Source organism: Acomys russatus, chromosome 27, assembly GCF_903995435.1.
Source record: "Acomys russatus chromosome 27, mAcoRus1.1, whole genome shotgun sequence".
NCBI classification, from domain to species: domain Eukaryota; kingdom Metazoa; phylum Chordata; class Mammalia; order Rodentia; family Muridae; genus Acomys; species Acomys russatus.
The window spans coordinates 7,511,000-7,537,772 of NC_067163.1; the positions used below are offsets into that span (position 1 = coordinate 7,511,000).

General features: G+C 51.0%; 1 protein-coding gene across 5 annotated transcripts in view; it reads left to right on the plus strand.

Moving 5' to 3' along the window:
• Window positions 1-710: 710 nt before the first annotated feature.
• Tfdp1 (transcription factor Dp-1) overlaps window positions 711-26,773 on the plus strand; it is a 41,067-nt gene continuing 15,004 nt past the window's right edge. For 2 of the 5 annotated variants that reach the window (XM_051169443.1, XM_051169442.1), the window contains exon 1: window positions 1,573-1,648. Coding sequence is in view for 3 of the 5 variants with exons in the window: in XM_051169440.1 (XP_051025397.1) it covers window positions 1,637-1,648; window positions 19,074-19,140 (79 nt within the window). In the remaining 2 variants the exon portion in view is untranslated. Of the gene's footprint in view, window positions 758-802; window positions 872-1,076; window positions 1,100-1,572; window positions 1,649-19,073; window positions 19,141-26,773 lie in introns of those variants that run through there. The other 3 variants (XM_051169440.1, XM_051169439.1, XM_051169441.1) reach the window with 3 other exon arrangements.

The window sequence follows — 26,773 nt, forward strand, 5'->3', positions numbered from 1 at the left end:
CCCCTGTTGTGCACATACACACTGTAAAGCACTCTCAGAACTCACCTTTTTCCTGGTGTGCACAAAGCTGGCCCCTCCGTTCGTACACACACGCCTCTCTGTGTGCAGACATTAAACATAGGTATACATATTTGTATGCACCAAGGGTTCTCTTCGCTATATATGTTCAAGTGTGCACAAACGGCTGACATTTCAGGCATAAACATAGATTATCTCCATGTACACTGGTGTGCGCAAACATGACCTATGCATACATACAGGTATGGCATTCACCAGACTTTTCACCGTTGGCGGGCGCATACACACACGCGCGCGCGCGCACGCGCGCACACACACACACACACACACACACACACACATACACGCAGACACGTGGCCCTCTGCTCCCTGCGCATGCACCCAGATATGCAAACAGTTGGCCTTTGGTGTACACACACAGAAGCGCGCGCACACACGTGGTCAATCTCCATGCGCACATGTAGGCGCGCGCAGCGCTTTTCAATGCTGGCGGTCTCCAGCAGAGTCCCGCCACCCGCGCACGCGCGCACAGGCCCCTCCCCTATCCCTGGGCGGGTAGCACCGGCCAGAGGCGCGGGAGATGAGCGGCTGGTGAAGGAGGAGGAGGAGGAGGAGGAGGAGGAGGAGAAGGGCGCCGAAGGCGCGAAAAGGCGCGCAGGCGCGCTGCGCGGAGCGGGCCCGCCGCCGCCCACGTCACCGCGCCGCGCGCACGTCACGCCGGCCCGACGCTCGGCCCAGGGTGAGCCCGCGTCCCGGCGCCGCTGGCTCACGGCAGGGACCGCCAGGGCCGGACCTCCGGGCCGGCGCCCCCGCGCCCCCGTCGTCCGCCCCGCGCGCCCCGCCAGCCAGCCAGGTGTGGCGGGGGGCGCCGGCCGGGCGCGGCGGGAGGGCGCGGGCTGGGCGCGCGGCCCCGTTCCCGCCCCAGCCCGGTTCCCGCGTCCGGCCGCATCCCGCCTGCCGCCCAGCCCCAACCCGGAGTCGGCCTCGACGCGGCGTGGCGTGGGCGGCGGGCAGGGGTCCTGGCCACCCTCCGGCCTTCTCCGCGCCAGTGCGCGGGGCTGGTGGCTGGGCCTAGTGACAGGTGGGGCGGGCGGGCGGGCGGGCTGCCGGGAGCCCACCTGTCAGAGTGGTCGACGACACCTTGGGGTCTTGGGCAGCCCGAGGGCCTGCTCCGGTTCGGGCGGAGCCACGCAATGTCGTGTGCCCAAGTGGGGGGCCTTGTGCCTAGGTGGGGCCTGTGGTCAGGCGGGGCCCGCGTGCCCAGGTGGGGTGAGCCCGATGGCTGCGCCTAGCTCTGCCAAGGGCCCGGGGTCTGGCCCCGCTGCCAGTGGGAGCTGCTGTGCCCGCAGGGAGCATTTCCATTTGGAGAGGTGACTTAAAATCCCCGTGCGGGACCTGCCTGGCTAGCTCTCCTGTCGGGATTGTGCAAGAAAGGCCCCTGCCGCCTGGAGGCCTGCCTCGTGCTGGTGGGGAGATGTTTCTTTTGAAATGCGGTGTATGTTTTAACTTCTTTTTTCATTCTCACTCATTACTTGTCCCCTTCCTTTTTACCAGATAAGTTCAGTTTCTTCTGTGGAGGGTACGCAGTTAACAGTCTTGATTTCCTGGATCTGGTAACATGGCAAAAGATGTAAGTATGACGGCTGAATGCTGCAAACACGTTAGCATAGTGCTCCTTGCAGTTTTTCTCCCTTTAGTTGAAGGTGACCGTACTGCATGGCAGTGGTTTACTCAGACATTTGACAAGCAGGCGCTAGGGTGGAGGTTGAGGGTTGGAGAGTCAGCAGGTGGGCGCCTCCCCTCTGCACAAATGCTCTTTGTCATCTGAAGCCTGACACATTATTTGTGGTTGGATGATGCTGTCTTGATTCCCCCTCCCCCAATCTATTTAGATTGCTTAAATAAAAAAAAAAAAAATTGAATACATCTCAGTTAAAATGAATGTGTGAAGGTGTGTTTGTTAGTGAGTGGGCTTCCACACAGGAGAGATGTCAACATGGACCTTATGCTGTACTTGTTTTATGTAGTATTGTAAGACCATTCAGCTTTGATGGATTGAATATCAACTTCTTGTTCAGGCACCTTTTTTTGTCAGAAAGATGACATTTGGTGATTAATGAAATGCCATGGAAATGCTGGTTGGTTTAGCTTCATATTTATCGCGAACGTACTGAATATTTTGAACAATTTTTTTGAAATAAGTATGGAGAAGTTAGGCTTTGTTGGCCATGTACATTTTTGCAAATATCACATTAACTCCCTCCAACACTAACTGTGCTCTTCTCAGTGTTTCTCCGCGTTCACTGTCCTGTGATTATTAGGTTTCATGGATTTTTTTGAGCAGCCTTGGAATTACAGGCAGACATGCCGCGTCAGCTAGCGTTGTGGCCAGGTGCTGTGACGCTGTGTCTATGGTATGCGTCCTGCCCTGCCTGGAGACCCGAGGACTCAGCCGTGCTTAGGGACCCACATGGTCAGATGGTCTCTCTCTTCCTGTCATCAAGCACTGGGCCTGCTCTTGGGAGCCATGTCACACCCTGGGAGACCTTTATGCAGGTCACCTGGAATCACAGCTATGTATGGTGTCGGCTTGTTCTTGCTCTGTCCTGTTATTGTCTGCACCCGTATGTGTGCCTTCCCAGTGCATGCCCACAAAGTAACTAGACTTGGTAAACGGTTTGTAAACGGGGTAGTGGCCCCCATGCCTCTGTGAGCCCACATGGCAGGATGCAGTTTCAGGGAACATTGCATTTTCAGTGAGTCAGCGTGCTCAGAGTCCTGCTGTCTTAATACTGCATTATGCACTCCCTTTTTCATGTGCTATGTCCCTGGGGAAGGGGGGTGGTGTGCTGTGATGACAGGTGGCCAGGATCTCCAGTCAAGCTGGTTTGAGGTTATCAACTGTGGTGTGGCTAGGCCAGTGCTCTGACTGGGTAACGGTGCTGCAGCTGAATCCCACCACATGGGGGCACAGGCCAGGAGTACCTAGGCAGAAGTGAAGTGGCCCTCCCTGTTTTCAGGCTAGAAGTGGAGATTACAGACAGTCAAGGGTTAGGCCTGTCTGTAGCCAACGATGTTTTTAAGTTAGAAAGGGACTTTTTAGCCTGTGCTGAAGGAAAATAAAGAGGCACCATTGAAGGTTTCTAAGGACTTGATCCTTCAGATGAAATCTAGCTCTAAGTTGGGCATGGTGGAGCACACCTTTAATCACAGCACTGGGGAGGCAGAGATGGATGGATCTCTGTAAGTTCAAGGTCAGCCTGGTCTACAGAGTGAGTTCCAGGACAGCCAGAGCTACACAGAGAAACTGTCTCAAAAAACAAACAGCAAAGAACCAAAAACTCTCTGTAAGTATAACCTGTAGATGTGGAGCTTCGAAGGCTATGCCATCTGTGAGAAGGGCAAACGCTCTCAGTTGTTATGGAAGAGAACCGCAAAGGTAGATAGAAGACAGGTGAGGGGTTTCTGCCCCTGCTGATGCCCAGGCAGACCAGCAGGTGAGTCGGGCTCCCTGTGAAATACAGGCTACAGGCTACAGGGCAGGGCAGGCAGTTACCGGTGAACAGGGTGGGGATGCAAGAGCTGGCAAAGGATTTCTTCCACAAAGGATAAGGAAGCTGATCTGGGTCGATGTGGGAGTGGGCAGGAGGGTAAGGAGCAATGGTGGGAGGGCTGGTGAGTGCCTGCAGGTACTCTGGGTGCCTACCTGCAGTGCTTCCCTGTGGTACTGTAGATCATCCATGTGGAAAGCACATGTGTAGGGTGAGCTGTGATGACCCTGCTATAGGGCTGGAGAGGCCTGCTGTGCTGTGGTTGTGCCTTAGAACATGAATGTTTGCTCCCAAGTTTAAAGCTGACACTTACACTTGCTGCCTGCAGAGTGGTGCCATCTTACTGGGCAGATATTATTCTTGGACTTGTCAGTCATCAGAAAAGTTCACACACACACACACACCCCTCATAGACGAGCCCAGAGGAGTGTGTCCGAGGTGATTCGCTCCTATTGACAATGAGCTGTCAAGTCCATCCCTTGTCAGCTTGACAACAGACACATCATATTGAGTCTTAACATTCTGTCCTTGGTCCTCAGAGGCTGAGTCCCATAAGTTTTCTTGTGGTCTCCACATATCCTCTGCAGGGCCCCCAATTATAAGTCAGTCGGTGTGATAAGAAAGGGGGGCTGGAGCCAGACGAGGTACTGTATACCTTTAATTCCAGCACTTGGGAGGCAGAGGCAGACAAATCTCTGAGTTCAAGGCTAGCCTGGTCTACAAAGTGAGTCCAGAACAGCCAGGGTGGTTACACAGAGAAACCCTGTCTTGAAAAACAAAACTAACTAACTAACTAACTAAATAAATAAATAAAAAGAGGAAGAAGAAAACAAAACAAAGGTGGGGCTGGAAAGATGGCTCGGTGATTAAGACATGAATTGCTCATTCAGAGGATGATTCCCAGAGTCTACATCAAGTGGCTCCTATCTGACTGAAACTCCAGCTCAAGGGGGAATCTGACACCGGTGGCCTCTCTGGGCATCTGCACTCTTGTGCAGATACACACAGATGTGTATGCATGCACAGAGTCTTAAAAATTTTTTTTAGGGCTCAGATCCAGTCTTCCAAGACTCAGTTGCAAAGACTGACCCAGTGCAGGGCAGGCACCAAACTGTGCGTGTCTGTTATCTTGGGTGTGTGATGGAATCCTCTGGGCGGTAGCAGACTGGGGTAGGTAGCCATGCCTCTCTTGTACCACCCCCTGTAGCATGTGAGGCCTCTTAGGCCTGCTCCATCTTGTGCTTGCAAGTTCTTAGGCAGATGGATGGTGTTTGGTCTGGTCCTGATGTATTCTGTATCTTGAGGTCTCCATTGCACCTTAGGCCTTAGCTTCTAGCTTCATGCAGTGGCCTGTCAGCCTCTGCAAAAACTCCAACCTTGCCTCCTCTTATATTTTGCATACCTGCAAAAACTGTCCTGAGGACAGTGCCAAGTTCTGGCAGCTTGAGATTGATGGCCCTTTTCACTATGGCTGTAGTGGCCTCCTGCGTCTTTCAGCTAAACTTGGGAAATCCTTCCCTAAGTGGTTGTTTTCATTTGGTGGCATTCTCAGTTCACGCTCTTTCACAGTGACTTTTCATTTTCTTTAAAAAACAAAACTGTTGTATGGTTATGTGCGCGTGCGCACGTGTGTGTGTCATTTGTATAGATGGCAGGACAAATGTGTGGAATTGTTTCTCTGGGACGGAGCCTTGCTTGCCATGCTTGCTTTTACCTGCTAAGCCATCTTGCCATTGGAATTGGCATTTTTACCAGTTGGACCACCCCTTTCTGTCAGTGAGCCTTGCCCTAAGGATGCTTTCCTTACTGCCTCAGTGCAAAGTGTGAGATTTCCCCTCCGTTATAAATGCCTTGTCTGCAGCTCTAAACACGTGCGTGCTCCTTTTTCATTGTGTCCCTTCCCGTCATCTGACTAAGAGCAGTAAGCAGTGACCATGCCACAGCCAAGATGCCACGCTGTCTTGAAATCTCCACCAGACAGACGTCGCCCATTGCTTTTAAATTTAGCCCCGCTCAGGTTTTAAGGGCATGGGCAGAATACAGCCAGATTGCTTGCCAGAGTGTAACACAAGTGGCCTCCAACCCAGTTCCCCTCTGACGCGTCGTAAGTCTGGCCTTCAGTGTCCACATCTCTATTGTCATTCTGGTCTTTTCGAGTGTTTATCAGAATGGCCCAGTAAGTTTTGCTTAGATCATTCCAGGGCTTCTGTGTATCACAGGCCTGCGAATTATCACAGCAGTGCCCTATTCCTCAGAACCCGTTTTCCACATCAGTTATGTTCTCACTGTTGTGACAAAAGCGACTTCAGCAAAGGTCTCTCTTGGCCTGTAGTTTGAAGGCACCATCATGGTGGTGAAGATGTGCTAGGGGCAGCTAGGGTGGCTGGTCGGCCACGTGCCCACGACCAGAAAGAGATGAATGCAAGTGTCAGCTGCTTGCTCTCTTGACTCGTCCTTATTTAGTGTGAGACCCTAGTCCGGAGGACAGCGCTGCTCATGGGTGGGTCCTTGAGAGCAGTCTCTTGAACACGCTCATGCAGACTCCCAGAGGAGTGCTCGCGGCATTCCAAGCCAGCCAGCCAGCCGCGTGGAAGTCTCACTGTCCTCGTTGTCAACAGCCGTCGTGCTATCGTTTTTGTCATTTTAGTGGTTGTGTATTTGACATGTAGGATTTTAGACAGTTACTACTGGACCGGTGAGTTAATGTAGGAAGTAAGCTTGAATATATTTTAGAGCAGTGGTACTTGCCAGAGCCTCTGTCCATGGACTGGACGCTGCGTTTTGGAGAGCAAGTCCACTGGCTTCATCCAGCTCAGATTCTATGAATGCATAGAGAACAAAAAGGCACCTGGACGTTGCAGTCTACTAGGTTTCAAGTGTTGCAGGCTCCTCACATGGAGAGAGCTGGTCTTGGGCTGCAGCAGCTCAGCCCCCGAGTGCAGTTTGTCCAGGAGGGCCTGCTGCCATCAGCTTCCTGGGAAGGGGAGGCTGGAGTCCAGAGATGGACAAGCACCTGGCCTCTTGCTGTGAACATGTACATTGCTGGCTTCTGTGGCTTCCAGGATCCGGCTTCTGAAATGGCTACAAAGCCATGTCACCCTGAGGATAAGTCCTCTAGGGCTGATTGTGATGAGTATGCATGCCTGTCAGGTTTGTTCTAGAAAGACAGTGTCAGGCCACCACGTATGTGTCTTCAGGCTGTCTAAAGTTTACTTTGCCTCTCCAGCGTAGACTTCAGCAACCAGACTTCAAAAGCCGTAAAACTTGCTTAACCTGATTCATGAAATAATAAATTGCATTTTGTTGTAAAAAAATTCAGAAATGAGCTGTGCATGGTGCAGATATCTTAAATTCCAGCACTTAGAAAACATAGGCAGGCAGATCTCTTGAATTCAAGGCCAGCCTGTTCTACGTAGGGAGTTCCAGGTCAGCTCTTGTCTACAAAAAAAAAAAGAAAGAAATGAAAACTTCCCTCATTTCCCCTGTTGCTCTCCCCCCACCCCCCGTTTTTTCATCTATTTATAAATTAAACATATTTGGAATTTAAAACATTTTTTAAAAAATTGTGGTGGAAAGCTGGGCATGGCAGCGCATGCCTTTAATTCCGGCACTCGGGAGGCAGAGGCAGGCAGGTCGCTGTAGGTTCAAGGCCAGCCTGGTCTACAAAAGCAAGTCCAGGACACCTAGGACTGTTAACACAGAAAAACCCTGTCTCGAAAAACCTTTAAAAAAAAAAAATTTGTGTGGAGGTGCACGGCTGTAATCCCAGCACTCAGGAGGCAGAGGCAGGCAGCTCTCTTCAAGTACAAGGCCAGCCTGGTCTACAAAGCGAATTCAGGACACCCAAGGGTACACAGAGAAGTCCTGTTTGGGAAAAGAAAAGAAAATTTGTGTGTGTCTCTGCCTGCTTGCATGTGCATATATCGTGTCATACATGTGGTCACAGGGCAACTTTCAGAACTTACTTCTCTGTCCAGCCATGTGGGTCCTTTGAACTCTGGCCACTAGGCTTGGTGACACGTGCTTTTACCCATGGAGCCCCCTCAGCAGCCCTATACTTTGAATTTTAATATCAAAAACATTATTTGTAGGAAGTGGCTTTTGTTTTGCTTGTTTTCTTTTTATAGTACTAGAGATTGAGCCTAGTGCTAGTCTTCTGATCAAATCTGTCACTGAGCAGCATGGCCAGCCCTCTTATGTTTGTACTTCCGCTGGAGACATAGTCTTAAGTAAGTTAACCTTCCTGTCCTTGAATTCATTCTGAGGTCTTTGTGGCCTTAACCTCATGAGCCTTTGGAGTACTGGGATCACAGACCTTTGTCACAGTGCCTGGCTGCAGGTCTTCTTTAGTGTGACCGTCATGCTTTTCTGAGGCTGGAACTGGAGAGATGGCTTTGTGGTTAAGATCACTTGCGCTCTTGTGGAGGACCTGGCTTTGAGTCTCAGCACCCACACGGTGGCTCACAGCCACCTGTAACTCCAGTTCCAGGGGATCTGACACCCTCTTCTGACCTCCAAGGGTACCAGGCATGTATGTGCTGCACAAACATACAAGCATGCAAAGCATGCACACACATAAAAATAAATGTCTTTTTCTTTTTTGAGACAAGGTCTCTCTATGTAGGCTGTTCTAGAACTTGCTATGTAGATCAGGCTGACCTCGAAATCAGATCCCCCCTCCTTTGCCTCCCAGGTGCTAGGATTAAAGGTATATACTGCTACACGCAGTACAAAAATTATTATTATTATTACTTTGAGGTTCTCCACAGCCCAGGTTCCCTCTGGTGGTTGCATATGATACAGTGTGGTAGCTTATCCCACCACTTTAGCTGCTGGGCTACTTCTGAGTCTTGCAGGCCTTATTTGTAGACTCTGCCGTTTGTTTTGCCTTTTAGGAACACCAGAGATTTGAAGCCCTAGGTTCAGCCCCAAGTGTGCCTGCATGTGTGTCAGTTTTTGTTTCATTTGTTTTGCAGTTGTTGGGTTTTGAAACCAGGGCCTTGTACATGCTGAACATGTGTTGTAGCTGCAAACGCTCTCTCAGCTCCTGGGATTTAGGTTACGGTATCCTCGGCCACCTCTGTGGCTTTAACCCACACGGTCCTGTGCATGGAAGAAGACAAAAAGTGAGAGACTGAGAGTTATCCTTCAGCCTCTGCATGTGTCCTGGTGGCTGAGTTTGGGGCCAGCTTTCCGTCAGGCCTGCGTCTGCCCTGGTGTACTTTTGGTCAGTCCAGTTGACGATGACGGTTGCTTTAGAGCATCCTCCAGCAGCCTCGCTGTCCCTGCCTCAGGGCCTTGTGTGAGGCAGTATGGCCTAGAGGACAGACAGCGCCTTAGCAGCCCATAGGTAGCCCGAGCTTTGCTGCTCATAGGTTTGTGGTGCTTGAGTATTCCTCCACGCACATTCACAGCCGCCTAGCAAGGCTAGTGCAGGACTAGGCGCTTGAGTTCTATGTCTCCGTGCTGTTAAGTTCATCTGGAGGGCACTGTTTGAGAACACAGTGCATGCCTGGTTTAGGAAAGTGGCAGGTACCACGGTAGCTGCTGTGGTTGGTCAAGAAAGTGAAGTTCTGTGCTGTGGGGCAGCCACTTCCTGCTCGTGAAGCATCCCCCTGTCCTAACTTCCTGTGGTAATTTCTGTATCCTAGCCATCTGCCATTGTGCTCCATTCTCCCTTTCCAAAGCTGCCCTGAGACATCAGGAAGTGGGGCATAGAACGCCTGGACAGTTAGCTCCCTGGCAGCTCTCCCAGGTGGTTGTCCATTTGGGTCTGTTGTGTAATAGTTTCATTTGGTGTCTTCTGGCAGGAGTTATGTGCCTGCAGGGATTTGTTTGGATTTGGGGCTGCAGCAGGTTCTGTGGCCTGTTCTCTAGGAAGACCAAATCTATAGTCACCTCCTTGAATGTGCATAATCTTATGGAGAAGGGCTGAGGCTGGGAGAGCCCCGAACCCAGCTATACCTGGAACAGCAGACTTGAAGGTCATTCTGGGTTTGGTGGGCCTATAGGAGGAAGAAGATGGTGACAGTGTGGTTCTGTAGGTGAGCATTTGCAGTGCCATAGGGGGCCATGTTCTGCCAGAGAAGCTGACCAGGTGACAACTAGCTGATATGGCTGGTAGATGACTAGAATATTGCTAAGATGCAGACTTCCCACAGTCTGCAGAAGGGAGAGGAAGGGCTGGCTTATCAGAAGCTTCAGAAGCAGGAGACCCACATGAGTTCTGAACGAGGTTAAGATTGTGTGCCCTGCAACTAGAGTTACAGATAGTTGTGACCTACCATGTGGGTGCTAGGAGCCAAATGTAGGTCCCCTGCAAGAGTAGCAAGTGCTCTTGATCTCAGCCATCTCTCCAGCCCTTCCATAGGCACATGTGGCAACCCTCAGAGGAGTGTGTTCAGATATGCCCTTGTGTGACAGTTTTACCTCGTTTTTGAGATAGGGTCTTGGTATGTTCAGGCCTTGAGTTCAGGATCCACCTGTCTTAGCCTCCCTGATGCTGAGATTACCGTGTGTGTGTGTCTGTGTGTGTGTGTGTCACATCTGTATAGAGGCCAGTGGTTGACATTGATACTTTCTCCTCTCGCTCTGTACCTTATTTTTATTTTTTGTTTTTTCTCAGACAGATTCTCACTATGTAGCCCTGAAACTTACTATGCAAAGTAGACTAGCCTTGAACTCACAGAGATCAAAACTGTCTCTGCATCTTTGGTGCTGGTGTTAAAGGCCTGTGAGACCAGGCCTGGCTTACCACTTTATGAGACAGGGTCTTTCACTTTACCGAGTTTACTGACTGGCTATAGACTTGGCTAGCCATTAAGCCCCAAGTGTCTTCCTATCTCTGCTTCTTGTAGCTAGGATTACAGAGACATGCCTGGCTTTTTATGTGGGTTCTGGGAATTCAAACTCAAGTTGTCAGACTTGCATGGCAGACATTTTACCCAGTGAGGCATCTCCCTAGGTTTGTGAGAACTATTTGGTCACCCAAACATGTCATTATTTACCTGTTTTCTCTTTTTCTTTTTTCTTGTGGCTATAATATACATGACTTTCTTCCCTCCAAATACTAATTATGGAACCCAGGGCCTCACACAGAGTAGATAACACTCTACCATTGAGCTATACCACAGTCCCATGAACAGATTTCAGTGTCTTACAAGGTCCGCTGTATATTGACTGGTGTCTGTCCCTTTGGATGTTTAATTTGGGTGGGCCATAGCACAGATGGCCATTCCTGGGCTCTTGCACCTGGCCCCTCCTGCAGTAGGTCTAGCTTCTTGGCAGGTGTGTCTACATAGTTAGCTGTATGTTGGCCATACTGTGGTTTCAGTTTGTCTCCTGATGTCTGAGATGTGAGCACCCATCCTTTGCTGCAGGCCTCCAGGTTGGCCTTGTCGGTGCATGTCCTTTCTGTGAAGGGCAGTTGGAGTGGTTATTGTCTGACATGGTCCTGGATCAGAGCTGTCTTTCTCCATTTTCCCCCCTTGAGATCATCTCTTATGTTGCCCAGGCTGGCCTCGAACTCCTGACCTCAAATCATGTTAACCACTTCTGGAATAGCTAGGACACTAGGTGTTTGACACTATGCCTGGCTTCTATATATTTTTTAATGGTTCTTTTTGTGGTGTTGGGAATTGAAGTGGAGCTTTTGCATGAGTTGACCAAGCATTTACATGCTTCCCCACCCCCCACCCCCCTGAGACGGGTTTTTTCTGTCTTCATAGTCCAGGATAGCCTTGGCTGGTCCTGGACTCACTTTGTAGACCAGGCTAGCCTCCAATTTAGAGTAATCTGCCTGCTTCTGCCTCCTAAGTGCTGAGATTAAAGGCATGCGTCACCATGCCTGGCTGAGAAATTTTTATTTCATCAGTTTCTTGCCATTTTTAAATACTGTTTCTGCCTTTCACCCCTGGAATCAGATGGTGTTTGTTAGACACTTTCGTCAAGGGCTTCACGCTCCCACAGCTGGCCATGATCCCTGTGGCAGAGCCTTGTGTCCTAGGGTCTTGGTTTTCAGGTGTCTGCAGGGTCTAGTCTGGGGAGCCCTAACTCTGGACATGGTCTTTGAGGCTTTGGGGCCTCAGTTGTGTTTGTGGCTTTGCGGTTGGGGAACCCCTCCTTGGTTCCCTCGCTATTGATCTCAGCATGTGGATTTGATGCTCTTCAGCAGCTGCCTTGTCCTCATTCTTCTGTGGCAGATTGGCCTTGCTCACCCCTGCACTCCCTTGCTGTTCCCCACTGGAAGGGAACACATTTATGATGCTTGTTAGATAAGCTTGGAATCCAGTCCAGATATGGTGGCCTTTGTGTTAATAATGGCTGTGGCCTGCTGCTTTGGCAGAGCCCTGATGAAGACCTAGATGGCTTTGAAGGCTGGGCACGGTGGTTCCCAGAATCTACAGCATTCCTTGGTGGGGTTCTGTTCCTCCGACTGGAGGGTGAACACCCTAAGTTCTTTCGAAGGCATTGGATCAGGCAACTTCTCAGAATGAAGGAAATAGCACAGACAGGTGGGCAGCCAGGCACATGGATGCAGTAAGTCAGAACTCTCCTCTGCCAAATCTGGTGGTCAGAAGCCAGTCGCTAGGTCAACCCATGTGCAGGCACAGATGGCCTCCAGAGGTGACAGTGGCTCCCAGGTGGCTGGCTTCCCAACAAGGGACTGTACTCGGGGTCGCACAGTTCCAGCTATCGAGGTCTGTTGTGCAGCATCTGGGGGGTCAGGAGAATGCTCGAGGATGGTTTCAGGACTTATACTATTGGGTGCTGCTGGAGAGGATATCTTTCAGGTTAACAGTGCATAAAGAGGAGGGTTATGGGATGTTCCCTGAGGGGAATGAGGACCACCAGTGGGTGTTCCCAGCTGCTGGCGTCTAGGTGCTCTGGGTGGAAGCTGCTCCTGAGCAGCACAATCTGCCAGAGCTGAGCGTGTAGCTCTTTGTACACTTGGGGAAAAGCTGCCTGACCGCCACTACAGTCATGTTGGGACACATGACCGTGCTGGAAGGTGGTGGCCATAACCTCCACTGGGAGTGATTAGCATGTAGCCAGCAGGCCCAACCTTGCTGGGCACTCGAGAGGTATGTGTGCAAATCCTGCCATGCACATTACAACTCTTTGAAAGCTGTGGGATGCCACATGGCCTAGTGCCTGGGTGGAAGGGGCTAGTGTTTGCACGTCTGTCTGTCTTGACATCTGAGGAGGGATAACCTGTCAGCTGCCTAACAAGTGAGTGGAGTTCTCAGGAGAATCTAGTGTGCTGTTGTAGGCCTATTGGTTGAAAGGCAGTGTTGCTGGGTGTTTGACAGGCATCCTCAGAGCTGGCCTCTTGACCTCTTAGGCCACCAACTCATTTTGGGCTGCTGCTAAGAATGTATTTATGACCCCATGTGTGCCTTTTAACACCTGCATGTCTGTTGGTTGTCTGCCTGTCTCAGCATGTGTTTCCTAAGGAGACTGTTAGTTTCATGGTTATTGCAGAAGAGACTTAATTCTTAACTCTTGTCCTAGGTTTTGGCTGCTGAAACAGGAAACAGATAATAATACTTTTCCTAGTGGTGGTTGTTTTGTTTTTCAAGACAGAGTTTCTCTGTAGCTCTGGCTGTCCTGGATTCTCTTTGTAGACCAGGCTGCCCTTGAACTCTCAGAGATCTGCCTGTTTCTGCCTGGCTGGGATTAAAGGCATGAGACACCACACCTAGTTTTTCCTAGTTTTTATGAGGGCATGTGTTTGTGACCTCATGACTCTATGCACTTATGATGAAAATAAGAGAACACAGGACAAATGGGAGGCTTAGGAAACAGCAGAACAGGGAAGCTCCGAAATGATGCTTCAGCACAGAATTCCAATGGAAAGTAAGTCTCACTGCCTGGCCTTCACGGTAGGTACGCTGCCTTGTGCGCCCCAGCCTCACAGCAAACAGTGCTTCTGGCTAGAGGTCAGTGTTGAGGCTGCCAGGCACTGCCCACACCCACCAGACAGGTGTCTTGCAGAGAGAGAGATGGGCAGTGGGAAAATAAGCCAGTTGTAAACTGGGAAGTACTTGGAGAAGGGCCGGGCAAGTGGGTCCCCTGGGATTGTGCCTGGGGGGAGCCACCTTGACTGAGCCCTAGGGTGCAGCTGAAAGGGAACAGGAGTACGGGATATCTGTCCTGCTTAAAAGTCAGCTTTTGGTCTGCATCTGATGTGCACAACTGCAGGGCTATGATTGTGGTCACTGCCTTTTTAAAGGGATGGTGATGACTGCCCTGGGCTGTCATTGAGGCTGTATTGTCATTTTTGAGAAAGTTGGCCATTGGCAAGTCCCATCAAGATTAGCCAAATGAGCAGAATAGCATGCAAGTCTCTGGCGAGTTGACTGCCCATCGCCGTCCTCTGGCAGGGGAAGTCACGGTCACTGAGGTCATTGTCATTGTACGCCCTGTCTGCAGCAGGCGAGAGACCTGTGCCAGTCTCCCTGGACGTCGGCTCTTCAGCTTAAAGCTACTGCAGAAGAGAACGTCCAGTGCAGTTAGTCTGATGCCTAGTGTTCTAATGGAAGGTGGGCAGAGGGTGGGGGTGTTGCTGGGGACCTTGTGAGCCATGTGGCGACTCATCAGTTGCCACCCTTGGATATGCTGCTGTTATAATTACCACTGACCAGCTGGGCCTTTATAGTTTTGAGTGGAGCTGGTGTGACCCTGGAAGTAGTGTGACCTCTAGAGTAGATGGTTGGTGCCCACCCGTGGGTGACACTGCTGTCAGTGCTCCACTGTGGCTTAGCTGGGGTGGGGGGCTGCTGCAGGTCTTTTCCATGCCACCCTCCCCTCCAGAGCGGGGAGTGACAAACAAAGAAGAGTGTGGCTCACAGAGCAGGGACTCCTGCTGCTGTGCTGCTGTGTGGTGGTCACAGTTCAGGAGATGGAGTTGAATCTGCACCAGTGATTCTCTGTTCCAGAGGAGGCTAAGGATGTTTTCTGCTCTCTGGGTTTTTCGTTGTTGTCTGACCATTGGTTCATCCTTCTGCTTCCACCAACCTTTGTAATCACCTCCAGGTGGGGTAGGTGCGGCTGGACTGTGTGCACGTGTGAGTATATCTGCATTCTGGCCATAGAATCCCAGAGCTGTGGTGGTAATGACCTCCCTGTGTGACATAGACGAGTTCAGGTCCTTTGAGAGATGCTCAGTGGTGGCCACTGTCAGTCACCTGGTGCTGTGTGACAAGCACCCTCAGAACTGAGTGGCTTAAGGTAACAGTGCATATACAGCTATGATCCTTTGCCTCTGTGGGCCAGGACTGTGAGATGAGTGAGTGCTGTGACTAGTCTGTCTTGGAGTTGAATGCTGTACGGATTTGGAGCTGTCTGAAGTCTCACCTACCTCTGTGACAGGAATCTCCCCTGCCTACCACAGGCTGTTCAAGCACTCTTGTGACCAGGCTGCCAGCTTCTCAAGAGAGAACCAAGAGGCAGAGACCGTGCTGACTGCAAAGGTTGTGCTAACATTTCAGCTCCTTCTGCTATAGAGTTCAGCTCAGTCAGCCTGGAGGATGGGAGGCCTGTGTCTCAGTCTATTTGAGCTGCTGTAATAAAGATGTAATGAAATCTACTTGCAAGTTAAAGATCAAAGGCAGGCTTGGTATTTTGCAATGGCTTATGGCTGGTCTTTTTAAAAAAGTAGATTGAAGGTGGATTTAGTAAGGAAAAATGAGAAAGAGAGGGGCTCCAAGGGAATAATATTCTTCTGGTTTCTTTGTGCTGTGGCCCCACACGGTGACAGGGCAGCAGCTCTCTAGGGTTCCTCTTGTAGGGGCCCTAATCTTATCACAAAGACTCTATCCCTCAGCCTCATGGCTTCCTAAACGTCCTATTTTCTCTACTTGAAGGAAGCTTTCAACATGTGAATGTGTGAGGCAGACATTAGACTGGAGCAGAGCCTTCCAGGAGGTTGTCTGCTGTTGCACTCTAGTCTTGGGTACTGATGGAGGGTAGCAAGCTTTCTGGCATGTTCAGGTCTCTGCAAGAAGACAGCTGGCCTCCCACGTCAGCTAGACAGAGACTGTGCTGCCTGTCTTCAGATGCCTTTGAGGAGAGCTCCCAGAGGCTTTGTTTTCTAGTTTCCTTTATGGAAAGGAGAGTTTGCGTTTTTTCTTTTTGTGTTAACACTCGTGTTAAGAAACAGTGGCCTCTGCCCATGAGGCTGGGACAAGCTGGGGTGGGCCTTAGCTGGCCCCAGGAGCCTTCTGCTGGGCCTTTTGGGTCAGATTTTATCTGCTGATCTCAGACCCCTACTTGAAAGGGGGCTGAGGTAAAGCTCTGTATTTACTGCTAGCTCTGGACAGCAGATCTGTCTGAAGCATTGTCATGAAATCATGCCAAAAAGCTGTGGCTCTCCGCTGACGGCAGTTTTGCAATCTAGAGATAATTTTGTTTGTCATGTGGGGAGGTCCAACTGCTATATAATGAGAAGTGCTCAGGGGTGTTGTTGAGCACACTGCAGTGAGGACTGACCCTCTGGGGGCTACCCAGGGGCCCTGTGGGGTGCAGGGGTGTTGCTGAGCACACTGCAGTGAGGACTGACCCTCTGGGGGCTACCCAGGGGCCCTGTGGGGTGCAGGGGTGTTGCTGAGCACACTGCAGTGAGGACTGACCCTCTGGGGGCTACCCAGGGGTCCTGTGGGGTGCAGGGGTGTTGCTGAGCACACTGCAGTGAGGACTGACCCTCCGGGGGCTACCCAGGGGCCCTGTGGGGTGCAGGGGTGCATCAAGGGGCCAGCCGGTTCCCAAGTCAACTTTCTGAACAAAGTGACAAACACTAGGGCATCAACAAGGGACTTAGTGGGATTTGAGGGAATACAATTAATTATTTGTTTGCAGCCATGGCTGGAGTGGGAGGTGACAGACCTTTGTGCCTTCATGTGTTTCTCTTTTCTTTGTCTTGGTCCATTGCTTCCTCATTCACTACCGTTGAGCTTGATGCCACCAAATTGAGACTTGTGGAGAAAGTCTGCCTGTGACCCTGCGAGGGTCCTACTGGCCATTCCTGGCCACTGAACTCTGTAAGGCCTGCTGCAAGGAGCAAGGGCTGCGTGGAAGGGAGGGATGCTGCTGGGGCTGGGCGGACATCTCGCCTCCGCAGATGACGTGGATTCACGTCAAGGCTGAGTGTGACTTGAGAGACAGGAGGGGCATAGCTGAGGAAGTCCCTAGGTAGCCTGTTCGTGCCAGCAGCATTTGCCTCAGGGAGGTGGTTTGTGCCGTGGTGGGTGTCAAACTTCTGTGAGTGGTAATACAAAGAAACACAGACATGGCTCCATGCGAGGTCTCCACACTGGGCTGTGTTCCTGGGAGGTGGACTTGATTTCCATGGGCACACTCTTACTGCTGCCGCCCTTCTAGGCCTGCCCCAGGGTGTGCTCTGCCCTGTGCTGCTTTGGTGGTCAGGAAGGACACTGGCAAAGAAGTAGCATGCTGACTTCAGGGAGCAGCTCCACTGTGGAACCCACAAGCGGTGTGGGGCAAACCGGGCAACATAGTCAGTAGGTGCCAGAGAATGACAAGGGGTAATGCCAGCCGCCTGCTTCTCTAGCATGAGGGTGAGTCTGTCCTCCATGACCTGTGAGGGCAGACAGGAGCAATGCTGTAGTGTGGCTGCTCTAGGAGCCCCGCCCTCCTTGGCCCATGGAGCTGAGGGAGCCAGGGAAAGAAGTAGTGCTCTGAGCTATAATTGCTAAAACTGGGACTCAGGATCCCTAGACCTGTTCCAAATGTTCAGGCCTGAGATTTCTACCTGGCCTGACCAGGTATTGAGTAAACCTTATTCACTGGCCCTGGAGGCTTGGCCTTTGCCTCACTGGCCTCCTGGCCTGGCCCACCTGGTGTTAGCCCCAAGCCTTCCTCTGTTTAGCCAGCCTGATGTGGTCAGCTTTGGCTTTCGGCTTCCGGCTTCAGGACTTCTTGATCTTAGCACATCGTTTCCTTGGAGTTTCCTGTTGGGCTGTACTCAGCAGTCCTACCCGTCTGATAGCCCTCCTCCCTCAGCCTTAACAGCCTGGTTTACCTACCTAGCTGTACCCACCTAGCCTTCCCTTCTGGCCTCCCTGACCTGATCCTGACCTTTGTGGCCTCAACCTCTTGGACTTTTTCCCTGTTTTATTCATTGACTTTAATGATCTTAGCTTGCTCACTGGGCCTTTATTTCCTGGCTCTTCCCTTGCGGGTGTACAGGCAAGGCTTCATTCTCCTGGCATGGCCAGCCTGGAGATCTCACCCATCCTGCAGTAACTTCTTCACTCCTTCCCTTTGCTCGGAGCGAGTTAGGGGCAGTGGTCCTAGCCGCTGTGTCTAATCTCTCAGCCTCACTCTCTGGCCTTCCCGTCCTGGCCCTCCTACCTAGGGTGGTTTTCTGTTTGCTTACTCATTTTGGTGGTGCTGTCGTTGGAGCCTGGGACCTGGAGCCTGGGACCTTGAGCCTGGCGGAAGCAACTCCTCTGCACTCATCCTGGCACTGCAGCCCAGATGTGTTAGCTTTAGGCTGCTAGCTGTTCTCCATTGGCCCACACTGCGCTCTTCCCCACCTGTCTCAGCGCACAGTCTTCTTACCTGTTGGGCTCATGTAGCCCACCAAGTCTCCTCCCTGTTAAGTTCCTGCATTGAGCTCTTTCCTGAGCCTCCTGGCTTTACCCACCTGGCCTTAGTATCTTAGATTTACCTGGTGTTATCTTAATTCCTAGCCTTAAGCTTGGGCTTCACATACCTGGATTTATTTAGACCCCAACTTTACTAACCTGGCTTTAGCCTGTTGGCCCTACTCACCTGGCCTTATTTGAACCCTGCCTTACTTAACGCCATCTGTAACCATGTGTTACCATGTGACTTTGTTCAGCTTTCCAACCTGGACTTTTCACGCTCAGGTGACTTTACCTTAGTTGTACTGGATTCCTGGCCTGGCCCGTACATGGCCCTGTCACTGTCCCCAGCATCTGTCCCCTTCCTCACTTGTGTCACCAGCTTTTCTTTCATGGGAAAGTATTTAGTTGAATGTTCAGTCAGCTCCATTGCTACCTCCTGACCTCTGCCTCAGGCCAGTGGCCATGTACAGTTGACTTTGGTGTAAGTGTGGCTTCCCTCTGGCAGAGGCCTGTCCGTGATGTCCCTTCCAGGCTTGACCTTTTGTTTGGTGAAGGCAGGAATAAACGTTTTCCACAGTTTCCTGGAGAGGGCTGAGAGTGACAGTCTTGCTAGGTTCCTTCCTCACGTGCTCCTGCTGACTGTGTCAGACATGTGCTGTCTTCTCATGTATCACTTGGTGACCATGTCCTTCTGCCATCAAAGTGCTGGATTTGCAGGCCATACTGTCCCCGCCATGGTGGCCGCTGGGAGCAGTGTAGCATTGGAGCTCCTGCTGCTGTCGAGCCATTCTGCATAGCAGTGGCAGCCCTGCCTGTATGCTTGTGTTTAACAACTTTGGCTGTGTGGCTCTTGAGATGTTGTATTTACTGTTGTTGTTGTTACTCTCTGCAGGCCAGTCTAATTGAAGCCAACGGAGAACTAAAGGTCTTTATAGACCAGAATCTTAGTCCTGGGAAAGGTAAGGGAGCCTGTTCTGGAAATGTAAGTCTGCTGATGCTTGTGTGGTGTGTCGATGCCTTGCTCACTGGAGGCCCACTGCAGCGCTTTGAGGTGTCAGGAAATGCAGGAGAGTGAAGAGGGAAGTAGGTGTGTGTGTTCTCTCTGTCCAAAAGATGGATACCTCACCCCCAGTGCTCCCATGTGGAGCTGGGTCTTCTCAGGCTTATGCTTGTGTTCAGGGACTCCCGCAGAGGGCGCTGTGTTTCAGGGACTCCCGCAGAGGGCACTGTGTTTCGGGGACTCCCGCAGAGGGCACTGTGTTCCGGGGACTCCCGCAGAGGGCGCTGTGTTCCGGGGACTCCCTCAGAGGGCGCTGTGTTCTCTTAGGGCACCTGCATGGCAGGAGCTGTGTGTGCCAGGCAGAAGGCTGAGGCCACTGTATCAAGATCCTTGGTCTCTGTAACAGCAAAAAGCTGCCAGTACCTGCTCACTTGGCGGCTTCCTTGATTGGACCCCTGGGTTGTGTTGTCTGTGTGTGTGTGTTATGTTACCGCTGTGTCTAGTCCCTGCAGCACCATATCCCACAGGGCAGGACTGGTTGTGCAAAGCACTATGGCCTTACAGTGCTGTGGCACTGCTAAGGACCAAACGTGTGGAAAGGCCCTGTTGTCCCCAGAAATACTTCCTTTAGGTCAAGGGAGGGCCCCGTGAACGTACAGCCTGTGAGCCAGAGCTGTGGTCTGTCAGGGTTCTGAGCTCTGTTGAAGAGTTCCTTATTTCTGGTTTCTCTGAAGTGTTTGCATGTGTGAAGTTAGCTCTTTTCTTCTTAGTAGTTAGGCCCAGAAAAGTGGCTCCTGCCCTCAGAGGAGGCCTGAGGTCTTGGGATGCTGATCTGGCCCTTAGTTGGCCTCTTCCTGTTTGCCCCGCCGTCCCATTTGTTTCTGGTGGTCTACAATCCACGTGTATTGGAGCCCAGGGATCATCATCTGTCTCTAGGCCCCCAGGGGCTGGGGCCAGGTGCACCTGGGCCATGCTGTGTCCTCTCTGCTTCTGTGTGGGGTGTCCTCCCTGTGACTTCCCTACTCCTCCGTATGGGCATAGAAGTGAGAGGATTTGACATTGGTCTTAACACTAAAGTTTGGTGCCTGCCTGCATGGTCTCTGCCACTCACAGTGGGACACACAGGACCCTCAGTCACAAGTCCTCCAAGGCTGGTTCCTTCTGGTTTGTTTAGTAGGGCTGCGGCCGTGTCTGGTGCTGATGTGTGTGTGGGGGGGAGGGGGCGGGTTGCCTTCTTCATGGTTGGCAGCATTCTCCTGTACTTGCAAGACATGAACTTCAGTGTCACAGAACAGTGAGATTTCAGGAGTTTGAGGCACAGCATTTTCCATCTAAGATGGGGCTGAAATAGCAACCTCCCTTCCCTGGGAATGCTGCTCCCTCCTCTAGTGTCTGAGTTCTGCTGTGGTCTGCCAAGTCACACCTCATGCTTTTCGTGTGTGTGTGTGTGTGTGTGTGTGTGTGTGTGTGTGTGTGTATGTGTGTGTGTGTGTGTGTGAGAGAGAGAGAGAGAGAGAGAGAGAAAGAGAGAGAGAGAGAGAGAGAGAGAGAGAGAGAGAGAGAGAGATGAGATGAGATGTGCACAGGTTGACCTTGAGTTAAAGTTGACCTGTAGGGAGGGTCAGGATGTGTCTGTCGATCGTGGTCAGGCTGTTCCTTTGCTTCCTTTTATTCCTGGCTTTTGTTTTCAGCCGTGCAGACAGGCTCTGCACCCACATGGGCTTTATAACACGTTGGTCCTGCTCATTGGATTGGCTGGCACCTTGTGTTCTGCATTCTTAGGGTCATGTTGTTTTAACTTACTGTTAACACATGCTGTGCATGAGGCTGCTTTGGAGTTCTGGTGTTTGGAAAAGGCAGTGATGCCCCCCTTCACTGCAGACCTCCTTCCTGTCCCAGAAGAAGAGAACTGCTCTTAGTCTCAGTTCTAGAGGAATGGCCTGTGTAGACCTGTCTGTGCCGGGTATGCAGTCCTCCTCCTGACAGGTGCCCTGGGCCGTGAAAATGGAGGTTTCAGAGAGGTCTGGGTGAACATACCTGCATAGAGGTATCCCAGGAGCCCAGGTACTCCCTAGTTTGTGTGACTTCTTGGCCCTGTGCTCTTCAGGTACTGCCTTTCTTAGCATGTGCTGGGCCTTCTGTTCCTTTGCTGGTGGAACAGCATTACGTTTCCCAGTTTCCGTCAAAGTGATGGCTGAAATAACTGTACTGGTGAGTTCCTTTGCCTTTCAGCCTAGGAGTGCTGATGATGGAGTGTTGTGCTGCCTCTGAACTGCTCGTGAGTTTTCTTAGTTGTTGAGGTAAAAAGCATCATTTATGTCACTATGTTGGAGCCCCACCCCTGGTGTGTGTGTGTGTGTCGTGTGTGTGTGTGTGTGTGTGTGTGTGTGTGTGTGTGTGTGTGTGTGTCCCATGCAATCATTAGGTCTTCGTCCCCTGCACCATGTGTGTCCTTGAACAGCCAGCAGTGCCTGTGCATGCAGTGATCAGGACCCTAACCCCCACTTGTTCCTTGTGGCCAGAGTAATTACAACATTTTGCACTGGAGGCATCTCCTCAGTCAGATCTTGAAAAAACAAAAACAAAAAACTAACAGGAGCTGGCCAGGAGGCAAGGAGAAGCTGGTGTGAGTGGAGGCTTCCTCCACATCCCCCACATTCTGTCTGGTCCCTGTGGTTAGCTCAGCCTCCTCAGGGCCCTAAGGCCAGGCACATCCTAAGTTTACTAGAATCACTGTACAGGGTTCTGGCCGTGAGCAACCTGGTTGGCAGTGTGTGACCTGTCTCTGACAAGGGGTACCTCCCTGATGAGGACGACCAGTGAGATGGGGTTCCTGCTTTCTTTTTGTTTGTTTGTTTGGTTGGTTTTTTGAGACAGGGTTTCTCTGTGTAGCCTTGGCTGTCCTGGACTTACTTTATAGACCAGGCTGGCCTTGAACTCACAGCGATCCACCTGCCTCTGCCTCCCAAGTGCTAGCATTAAAGGCGTGTGCCACCACCGGCCGGCTTGGTTCCTGCTTTCTTTATTGTTGCTCTGGTACTGCTGAGTCCTTGTTCTAAACCCATTCATTCACATCCTGGCCTCCCAGCCCTGTGGGAGGCTGAGGGTTGCCGGTGTCATCTTCCCCATCCTCCTTTTTAGTCCCACTGTTCCTGTCAACATCCTCCAGAGAAACAGTGATGGAAGTCTTCTTGTGTGCACATAAAGAGGTTTGGGTTGTGGATGGCAGGTATAAAGGCTGCCTGGCATGGCAGGTGTGGATGCTAATGTCTTAGCTTAGGGAGAACTTTATCCAGGAAGCCTCTTGCTTGTAATACCTTCACCTGGTTAGATGAGGCCCACCAGCATTGAGACTGCCGGTCTTACTCAAAGGTGTCTCTGCAGAGGCTTCTCAACTGGTGTGCCAGAGAGTAGTGGGCAATTCGGCCTCAGCAGACAGGTCCATGAACCTAACCTTTGCAGCCTCTGAGGCCCAGAGCCCCTTCCCCCAGAGAAATATAGCACACCCATAACAATTTGCATTCCCAAGCTTGGTTTTGGCTGTAACATGACATAGCGGGCTTTCCATCATAGCTGTCTCGTCTGCTTATGACTTTGCAGTGCAGTACTTGGTAGACTATCATGCCATTGTGTCCCTGTGTGGGCTCCTGTTTCTGGATGGTGACTTGGCCACGGAGCTGCTGGGTCCTGGGGCCGCCATCTGTGACATCACTGCATTTCCTTCCAGTCAGTGTCGCTGGGTTCCAGCTGCTCACACCCTTGCCAGCATGTGGTGGTGTTGGGTTTTCAGATTTCTCTGCTACCGATGACTGTCCTCTTACCTCTGTGACTCCGAATTGCCCACAGGGTTTCCCTGAGAACCTTACCTCAGGGCTCCTCCTATGTCCAGTGCTTCTCATCTCTCAGATTCTCTCCCCAGGGGCACATCTTCCTCTGGCCTAGTAACTGAGGGATTATGCTCCCTGGAGTGCCAGCAGCCTGCCCAAGGGTGCCTGTGATGAAAGTGTGCTGGGAACTTCTTTGTGATGGCAGCCACTGTCTCTACTGTGATATCAGTTCCTGGGCACTGGCCTTTTTACCACAGTTCTGAGAATGGTGTAAAGCCATTTACTGCCTTTCATTATTCACAGTTTATCTAGAACTCTGTCTCTTGTTTGGATGTTCGTCTCGTCCCTCTTCCTGAAATTCTAAGGTATCAAAACCTAGAGTCATCACAGTATGAAGTGGCCGTCCGAGCTCTTTGTCTGCTGTAGGTTATTGCAGTGCAGGGCAGCCTGACCTCCTGTCTGCTCTCGGTGCTGGGTTAGGCTGGTGGTTCTCCATGCGCTCCAGATGCGGCCTGTGCCTGTTGCTCCTCATCCTCACCTAACCGAGAGGATCACGGATGTTCTCAGGGGGTGTCTGCGCTTCTTTCTGCTTCAGGATTGTGTCTTTTGCCTCAGAATGAGACTTAAAAGTGAGAGGAAATTATAATGATGCTGTGTGTCAGAGCCTAGTGTGGTCTGTGTGTTCTTGGACATCTGTCAGCTGCCATGGACCAGATTTGGGGGGACAAGGGGCCAGCCTCGATACAATTACACAGAGATCTCTCCAGGTGGAGGGGCACAAGGTTTGATGAGACCCTTTTTATAGCTAACATCGGGAGAAGCCTCACACTTTGTTTTCCTGTCCCTTTGTTTTGAACTTGTTTCCATTTTTAGCACCACAGTGATATTTCAGATGCCGTAAGCCTTGCCTGAGGTAAGGGGTGTGGTGCCTTTGTTGAGATGCTCCTCTGGAAGCCACGTCCTGTGAGGGCACCTGGAGGGGATGAGATGTGCCACTGCTCTGTGTGTATAAATGATATGTGCTGAGTGATGTTGGAGGGTCCAGATGCTAAAGGGCAGCTTCATCTGTGGCCACATCATCCTAAGCTAAAGCAGGGTTGGCTCAGAGCCTACTTTCCTCAGCCTGAGAGGTAGAGTGGGTTAGTAGGAGACCTGTGTGTGTGGAGGGGAAGTGGGGGGAAATGGCGTCCTGACTTCTTGAAGGAAGAAGCCTATGTTACAGATGTTTGTGTACCCACCATCAGCCCAGCATTCAGGTGGATCCCCCAGAGCCTTATTGACTGGCAGCCTTCTGTAGCCTTACCACAGCAGCACGAGGGCATCCAGCACCAGCACCGCGGGGGAAATAGCTCACAGTAGGCTTTGAAGGAGACAAGTGGCCAAGAGGTCTTTGTGGTTTGTTGTTGACCAGAACCTGTTAGGACCTGGTCCACTGCTGTTCCAGAAGTTCTGGATCTCTTTCTAGCACCCACACAACAGTTGCCATGGAGCTACAACTCTGGTGCCGGGGATTTGGTTGCCCTCTTCTGGTCCTCTCAGGCACTGCACACATGTGGTGCAGACATATGCATAAAGTGAAAAAGTAAAAACAATAAAATAAACAGAATCTGTAAAAGTGCTTGTTGGAGGAGAGGGACATCTGAGATTCTTGTACGCCATGCCCTTGTGCATGTCAGGAAGACCATTGTGCTCCCCGGGGAAACCAAAACTGGAGCTGCCACAGGATCCTGTGGGCTCTTCTCAAAGGAGGCGAGGCCGCTATTGTGAAGACACCACCTGCTGCAGCACGCTGACAGAGACAGCTGTGTCCGAGTTGCTGAGTGGATAAAGAAAGTGGAGGAAATATGTTCTAAAAAACTGAGATTTGGCACAGTGGAGGTAAGCAGGGAGGGTGTTACACGAAGACATTACCATGTGGTCCCACTTACATAGAACTAAGAGGATAAAATATGCAGAGAGAGCATAGCCATTTATCTGGAGTTAGAAGTTAGGGGAGAGGAAATGAGGATGTGAGTGAAGCAGGTTGGTAGGGCTCTCTCTTTCGAGATGCAGTGTAGGCCTCTAGGCATTGAACTGTTGTGTGTGAAATTTCTGCTGAGATGTGGCAGCTGCTCTTGTTCCAAAAGCAATAGCCAACATGGCTGTGAGAACTGATGGGTGGGTTGAGCTGTGTTCTTGTGGTAACTTTCTGCCCTTGGAATGTCTCATGACATGTATATTTCATAATGCACATGTGACTAAGTACACAATAAACTCGGTGGTAGAACACTTACTAGCATGCCCAAGGCCTGGAATGCATTCCTAGCGTGAATTTTTAAAACTTTATGTGTATCGGTGTTTGCTTGCATGCATGTCTGTGTAGCACCTGTGTGCCTGGTACCCCTAGAGGCCAGAAGAGGCATGTAACTGGAGTTGTAGACAGCCGTGAGCCACTCTGTGGGTACTGGGGTTCTAATCCAGGCCTCTTGAAGAGCAACAAGTGTTCCCGACCACTGAGCCACCTGCCCCTAGTTACTCCAGGACTTTCTTTTTCCTTTGTATTTCTATTCTTTTTATTTTATTTTTAATTTTTAGCACGTGTTTTACAATTACAGAATGTGTCCACATTGGATGAGCCACATTTCAAAGGATCAAAAGCCACCTTTGGTTGATGGCTACTGATCTACCAAGAAGGCCCTCCCATTATTTTGACCTGTAGCTGAGGACCAGCCTACATCCTTGGAAAGGTCAAAGTAGCAGCAGTAGTTTGGGTTGTGAGTTCCTCACCTGACAGGCAGGTGGTTAGGGTACAGACAGCCCTGCGGCACTCAGGACAAGAGTAACCAGAACCCCACTGTCCACCTGCAGAACAACCGTGAGGAACATCAGGAGACAGCGCAAAGACAGGCTAGCACAACCGAGCCTATACGTCCAGGGTTTCCCAGCACAGGACAGCACACACACCAGAAGCATGTGCCCTGTGCGATCAGCCCATTCATTTATCCCTCAGTGAGCCTGCCATGCCCAGCTGGGCATGGGAATAGCCACCGCTCACAGGAGCTCCTCCTCAGGGCTGGAGAAGCTTCCTGAGTGGCCATTCATCACTGAAGTACTCAGGGCATTTGGTCCCATTGTCATCCCTGAGACTGTGAACGCTAAAAACCTGTCTTTTGTTTGGCATAGTTGAGCCCTAACACACACCTTTAATCCAGGATTTAATAAAGTTAACCCTAGGCCAAGAGGTGGAGCAAGAAAACAGTTGACAGGGAGTAGAGAGTAGGAGGGACTGTGAGTTGAGGGGTATTTAAGACAGCTGGTAGAAGTAGAAGGGGCTTTGACGGTTTAGCTCTTTAGCTCCTTGGCCTTTGGCTTTTGGGGCTGTTTTAGCTTTGAGCTAGCAAGCCTTTGGCCTTGGGTTTTTTGACCTTCTCCTCTGGGGCTGTCAACTGAGCTAGTGAGCCTTTTCCATCAGGATGTGAGCTGAGTAGGAAGGTCAGCTGGTACTTTCTCTGCCTCTCTGAGCTAGCAGGTTCTTAGGCCACATCTGGCTCCTCAGTCTTTATTGGTAAAATAGAACGCTTGGGATGTTCATTTAAAACAACACCTAGTTATTGTTTTTCTAAGATTTATTTTTATTTTCAATCATATGTATGCATTGTATTTGTGTATGGGTATGTGCACATGAGTGTGATACCCAAAGAACTTCCACATTACGTCTGTGAGTGTGAGCTTGCCTCTCACCAGCAGTGCTTGAGAGCTGGATTCCCCTACCAACCCCTGCATCGA